This window comes from Stomoxys calcitrans, chromosome 3, assembly GCF_963082655.1.
Source record: "Stomoxys calcitrans chromosome 3, idStoCalc2.1, whole genome shotgun sequence".
Taxonomy (NCBI): Eukaryota; Metazoa; Arthropoda; class Insecta; order Diptera; family Muscidae; genus Stomoxys; species Stomoxys calcitrans.
The window spans coordinates 4453468-4460610 of NC_081554.1; the positions used below are offsets into that span (position 1 = coordinate 4453468).

Genomic DNA, 7143 nt, shown 5'->3' on the forward strand with positions numbered 1-7143 from the left:
GAAGAACAAACATTTATATTACATTTTTTCTTAATACAAAATATCAATAAAAATTTTCTAAAAACAAATATTCAACCAAATTTTTCCTAGACATAATTTCTATAAAAATTTTTATTTTAAGATTTATCCAAAATTTTCATTTTTCAAGTTTTTTTTGCCTATTGAGGCGAAGATCATAATATTTTGCAATTTTTGTTTTTTTCTCCTTCGAGGTGAGCTCAATGAGCGGAGATGCAAATGGAAAAGGAAAGCCAAAGATAGCAACACACACCAACCACTATGGGACGCGTTTCGTCTTTGGTTAGAAGACTTTTCAACCATATTAGGTGTGATGGCCCTTGAAGCCCTAACAGGCAAAAAAAACTGAAAAAATTAAAATTCGGCAGAGCCCTGCCAGGATACGATTAGGCAAACGAAGCAACAGTGAAAACCATTGCCGTTGTCTTAGCGTTCGAAGCCATCAATACAACTTCCAAGAGATGCATAAAATCATGTATAGTACGGAAGAAGTGTAATTTGTCACAGAAAGAATGTCTGTCATTACACAAAAATACATGCATTGGGAAAAGTACAGCTAATAAAAAGGTTTGTCGAGCGTGGTTAATGTGGTAATTGTATCATAGATGCGTTTTCGCTATTAATACGATTCCAATACAACATACCCACGCACGGCCCTTGAAGCCATCTCACCTAATATGGTTGAAAAGTCTTATTGCCGGGACTTGCGCCTACACCATCAACAAGGACTTAATTTTTTGTTTTACTTTTTGTTCATATTATTATACGCAAATGGGTGGACAGACAAACAGGCCGTCACCCGAAAAGAGGCTGAACATTGTTTTGAAAAAATGTTGGCTTATTTTGCAACTTTGACATTTTCCTGGCATTGCTGTTACCGTTGACATTTTGAAATCATTAAAATGGGAAAGATGTCAGACACAAATCTTAAGAAAACAAAAAAGTTCTTCGAAATTAGGCGGCAGGCACATCATATCAACCTGCTGTCGGTTTGACGGATTGATTCACAACGGAAAAAGATTCGTATCAAATGAGTGAGAGATGGAGAGAGAGAGGGAGAGCGAAAGATGAGATGAAAATTTGTAGAGGTGTGCTGTGACAAGATATTTTTCAAATTGTTACCAACTCATAAACGGCTGCTCTTTGAGTGCACTCAAGGATTTACCCTTGCCTTCCTTATGTCCTGTAAGGGGGTTCGTATGAATATGCTTTCGATTTGTTTTTGAAGGAATCCTTAAATTTTACATCATTTATATTTTTGTTTCATTCTTTGTTTCTTTCTTTCTTCAGTTCAGTTTTAAATATTTCTTTTTTTTACAAAATTATTATCTATTTACGCATACACTATCACATTCCTGTTGATATGCAACTTGTTGCAGCATATCTTTACATTTTTGTTGTTGTTGTTGTCGTCGGGGACACCTTTCTTCCACAGTTCAATGTCTGTTGTGCCATCAGTTCGACAATCCGTCCCCAATCCGTGTGTGTGTGTGCCACACCACTTAAGATTCATAGGTTTTACAAGTATTCCTTAGACCAAAACGACCAACGATGCAGCTTCCGCTGCAATGGAGTGGGCCGGGCGGGCGGGGGATTTGATGCAACTTAAAATTCAGTCAGGCGCAAATTTGGATGGCGCCATAAGCACACATCCTTTGTCGAATCGATTTAAACAAAGCTAAGTTCGCCAGCGAAAGCTCACGTGGGGATGTGGAGAGGGAAGGCTCTTCATTTACACATCGGTGCCACAGCCTTCTTGGTAGCCCTCGTCTGGAGAGTTGCGACTGGTGGTGCTGATGAGGGCCCGCTTGATTGCAGTCACGGGTGGCAGGACAGGAACTCCACCTTTTTGCCAAACACGTATCGTCTTGGCATTAATCGATGCAGAATTTGGTGCTAGGCTGGTGTGGATGGGCGATGTTCGCGAGCTGCTGCTGGCCTCAAGGCTGGTGTTGTGAGGCCTCTGGCGTGGCAGAGTTCGGCTGGTGAAGGGCGGTGGACTGCTGGTGGTGGTAGTGCCCGTGTAGTTACTTGAAGTTAATGTAGCTCTACACAGCGGATTGCTGGCGCCTGGCCGACCCAGTGTGCCGCACATCAGCTGCTTCTGCAGAGGATTCATTTGTAGGTGATGCTGCAGCTGTAGCTCGGCACCGGGCACCACCGGCAAGCCATAGTCGTTAGGATAACCACCCATTACCAGGCCGGAGCCGGAGTTGGAAAGGTTCGTTGTTGTTGTGGAAGCTGTGGATTCAGTGTTCATATGACAGCTGCCCTCATTGGATTGCAGGGTGTGATTGAAATGAGTGCGTGGAAAGGTTTTACTAAAGTTATCCGTGCTACTACCACTCTCGTGCATATCGTACAGCTGGGTGCTCTCCATGATGGGCGTTTTGTCCGAGTAACGTCGCAGGAATAAATCGTCGGCCGATGAGGTGCAAGCCACTGCTGTTATGTCCTCCCACAGGCCGGAGGGGTACAGCGAATCGCAGCCACCAGCTCGTTTATATTCTCCATTGGTGGTCAGGCCGGCCAGCTCCGAGTTTAAGGCCTTCGTCAGGATGGGTGGTATTTTCAAATCGGCAAATTCATCTCCCTCGAAGCGTTTGGTGTCATTGATTAAATCCGGATTATTGCCAGCGGAGGCGGTGGGCGATATGAAACAGGGTGCTGTGGCCAAAACACTGCCATTGGTAGAGTAGGCCATGTCGGTGAGTCGGGGTGGTTTCTGCAGGGGATTTGCACTTTGAATGGACGAGGTGTCCTTTTCGCCCAGATCCATTTCATCGGTGATAATTTTTGCATCTCCCCCAGAGCCATTGCCAGAGCCTACATTGCCGTTCATGCCATTCGCTTGGCTCTTGTTGCCCATCATGTTTTGCTGGTTGATGCTGGTGATGACTTCCATGTTGTTGGGCGTCTTGGTGGCGTTATACGGCTCCCGTTTGAGGCGCATCATTAGGAACATGACAAAGAGAAGAACACATAATATTAGAATTACTAGGGCCGCACTTAAGCCCACGATCTGACCGCTGCCCAAGGATGCCATGCCGGCCGCTCTCATGCGCACATGTAATGTAAAATTGGCCTCGGAGGAGCCAGCACGATTTTCGGCCACGCAAAAGAATTCGCTGGAGTCGATCTCTTGAGCATTGGTCATAACCAAGCGAGAGGTTTTCTCAAAACCTCCATGTTCCAGTATATGCAGACGCTGGTGGGAGCTGAAAGCGGTGTTGTTGCTCAACAGCCGGCCATTCCAATACCAGTTGACCACAGGTGCTGGTATGGCTTTGGCCCTGCACAATATGGAGGCATTTTCACCCATGGTGGCTTCCACATAATGACTTGAGGGCAAGATCTCGGGCTTGCAGGCAAAATCATCTATACTCAGTTCGGCAAACGATTGATCTAGCACCCTTTCCGGACCGCCTCCACACACTGGAGCCACCGGGTATGGTATATTCTTCTGCATAAGCCATAGTTTGGCATCGCGCAGGCGACAATCGCATATCCAGGGATTATCATGCAACTCAATGCCATGCAAACGGCTCAGTGTCTCAATGGTCTTAGGAACCAATTCACTCAACTTGTTGCCATTTAAACGCAGCAGCGTAAGACCCTCCAGACCCTCAAAGGCTTGCGGAGCAATGACCTGTATGTCACAGTGCGATAAGTCCAATTTATGCAGAGCGGGGGTATCCATAAAGGCGTTGGGTTCAATTTTCTGTATGCGATTCGAGGCTATGGTCAAATCCCGCAACGAGGAGATATAACTCAGGGCCATGGAGGGTACGTTGTACAGCAGATTTTGGGACAGGTCCAATTCGACCAGATTTGTGAGTCCCTTAAATGTTTGCGGCTCTATGTGCTCGATGCGACAATTGCGCAGATACAATTTCTGCAGGTTCAGCAGATTTATGCGCACAAACTCTTCGTTCAGCAGGGTCTGCAGCTTGTTGCCCGACATATCCAGCACCTGGGTGGAGGGGTCTATGTTGTCCGGTATCTGTTTAAGCAGGCGATCAATACATTCGACCGTCTGTTTGCCACCCTTCCACTTGCAGGCGCACACCGTCTGACAAGTGCTCATCTGCTGATGATTGACAATGACAGTGTTGTCCGGCGAATGGGGTTGGGGGAATGGATCCATGTATTCCTCTGATATAGTGGGCTCATCCACCAGCGCATAGCCGCTGCTGACACCCACATTCTCCACATGCTGCTGTTTGCGGCCATTTAAGTGTCGAGAGTTTGAGCCAAACTGTTGACGACGCTGATGCTGATGATGATGATGCTCCAACTCGGTGGGATGTGATGCTGATGCTGCCGCACCTGCTGCCGAGGATGACGCCAACGCTTTGCTCAGGTGATATGAGGTCCCAGCACCGGCATAATGTTTGGTTTTTTGAGCACGGCCATAGTGTGAAGACGATGAAGAAGATGCCAACGATGTGGGCGAGGGCGAGCAGAACACAGTTGGTGTTAAATGCAGAACCAACAAATGGATCAGAAGTGTCATCTTCCAAAGTTTTGTCATGTTTGGCTGTTTCCTTAATGACTATTGACATCAACGAAGGAACACAAGCAGTTGGAGGGGTTAAAAAGGGTTAGTTAGCACTGGTATCCTTGTGTCCCAGTTCGACAAATGGGCAACTTGTGTGCGTGTCACAACAAACACTTGAGAGTTTGGTTTGCTTTTGGGTAGTTTTCTTATGGGAGGCGGATTTTAATGGGTCCACGGGAGCACTCCTTCCCCTTCGCCTTCTGGTCGGGGCAACATTTCGAAGAAGAAGCAGGAGACCAGAAGTTATATAATTTATAATGAATTCACATTTGGGTTGTGTTGTGTTGTGTGTTTCTGTGCACTTTGCTTTCTTTCTAGGATTAAACTACACTTAATTCGTAAACATTTTCTTAATTACTTTTTAACTTTGAGCATATTTTTAATTATTTTCTTGTATGTTGCTGTTGCTGTCGCTGTTGTATTTGTGTGTTAGGCTTTCTTGTAACTTTGAATTTTTAGGGGCAACAGGAAAACCTTTTCCTTTTCGCTTTGTTTCGTTTGGTTTGGCTTTCTTTTTGGAACTTCTAATCCTTTTTCATTTGTTTTCATGCCTTGTTTTCTACACTTCTGCTTTTTCTTTTCTCTGTGGCTTTGTTTTGATATCACCACATTCATACTTTGCTAATTAATCATATTTTTGGTTGTATTTGTTGCTGTTGTATTGTCGTTCTGATTGAATTTCACGATTTAATTTGCATACGGGGTTTGGGGTGGCTATGAATGTAACATCTACCGTGATTGACCTGGTAACGGTAATTAAGTACAAACAACAACTTCTTCTTCTCACTGGCATTCTTCAATGAACACTATACGGTGGCAGTGCTCCCAAACTCACACACACACACACTGACACACGCACGCATTCACACTACCACCACGCAGCACAACACCGCACTCGCATTTGCACACTAACACTCGCGCAAGCATAGAAACACGGCTCACGGCTGCCTTATAACCGATGTTTGTCTTTACGCAATTTTTTCGTTTAATTTATGCCAAATCCGTTTTGGAATTCTTGAAGCGTATCCATTTTTCTATTTTTTTTTGTTTCTATGCTGCTATGGCGTTTTCACTTCGTTTTCTCTTTTATAGGTAGGTAGCAACTTCTGCAGTATTAACTGCTTGACTGACTGACTGATATACGGTGACGGTTCGGCGCGTATCGATATGTTTTCGGTAAATGATGATGATGATGATATGCTTGATTACTTGTCGGTCTTATTTTTTTAGAATTATTTTTATTAGCTTTTTTGTTGGTAATTTATTTTCTTCTTAGAGATATGTATTAATGTATTTTTTACTTATTTTTTGTTGTTTTGTTTGTATTATTATTTTAAATTCTTTGGATACGACCATCGGCAACGGCTAACGAACTGAAACTGAATTCGTCAAACTCAAGGCAATGCAATGAGGGAAATGTTTTGCGCTTCGTTTGGCATCTTCATTTTCGACGAGTCATGCCCAGTGAAAACGACACGATGTTCAGAGAGAAAGAGAGCAGAGCACAGAAGCCAGTGTTGTGGAACCCAAACATATGACGATTGGGGTAACCGGATAACAATGCAAATGATTTTTTTCTTATGTAAATAAAGGGAAAAGAAATAAAAGTGAAGCCCATAGTTCGGATGAATTTCGATTTGCACCAAAAGCTGCAACCAGTTACAGTTATTTCAATCACATTAGTTGAGTGACTCCATTTATGTTGATGCAGTCATTTAGGTAGCTCAACGAGGAACGAGCAAACGAATGGTTAGCACAAAACCATTTAAGGCCTAAACAGAATGAAGGCGTTGAGGAGCGTAGAGTTGAAACAAATGTTAAAACAATTTTTAACTTTGCCGACTAAAAACACTACTTCACATGTGGCAACACAGAATGGCGCTCGCTTCCAAGCGTCAAAATTTAACATTTTTCAAATTTTCTGCGTTACTTCTGTGGAATTTATGTGCAGAGTTGCATTTTTGCAACGCGACGCCCAAAAACAAAGTCGACACCTATGCGGTTTTTTTAATTTAGTGAACTTTAGTGCTTATCACAATGCGATAAATTCAATTTATGCAGAGCGGGGGTATCCATAAAGGCGTTAGGTCCAATTTTCTGAATGCGATTTGAGGCTATGGTCAAATCCCTCAACGAGGAGATATATATTTGACTATTATTCGATAATTAAGTACACATATGACATTCGTTATACGCCACCTTGGCCATTCAATCTGTGGAATTTGTGTACAGAGTTGCATTTTTGCAACGCGAAGTCCAAAAAAAAAAAGTTGGCACCTATGCGTTTTTTAAATTTATTGAACATTAGTGCGTATCACAGTGCGATAAATCCAATTTATGCAGAGCGGGAGTATCCATAAAGGCGTTAGGCTCAATTTACTGAATGCGATTTGAGGCTATGGTCAAATCCCTCAACGAGGAGATATATATTTGACTATTTTTCGATAATTATGTCTACATATGACATTCGTTATACGCAACCTGGGCCATTCAATCTGTGAAATTTGTGTGCAGAGATGCATTTTTGCAACGCGACGCCTAAAAACAATGTTGACAACTAAATT

General features: G+C 43.3%; 1 protein-coding gene across 1 annotated transcript; it reads right to left on the minus strand.

The window, feature by feature from the left end:
• Window positions 1-758: 758 nt before the first annotated feature.
• On the minus strand, window positions 759-4858 carry LOC106081300 (uncharacterized). Its single transcript, XM_013243176.2, has 2 exons — window positions 1141-4858; window positions 759-1001 (listed from the first exon to the last, which is right to left on the minus strand). Exon 1 carries the CDS (start codon window positions 4550-4552, stop codon window positions 1751-1753), a length of 2802 nt encoding a protein of 933 aa, XP_013098630.2. The 5' UTR covers window positions 4553-4858; the 3' UTR covers window positions 759-1001; window positions 1141-1750.
• Between the last annotated feature and the right edge of the window lie 2285 nt (window positions 4859-7143).

Coding starts and splice junctions, on each gene's coding strand:
- LOC106081300 (XM_013243176.2), bottom strand. CDS start 4,552: ATGACAAAACTTTGGAAGATGACACTTCTGATCCATTTGTTGGTTCTG.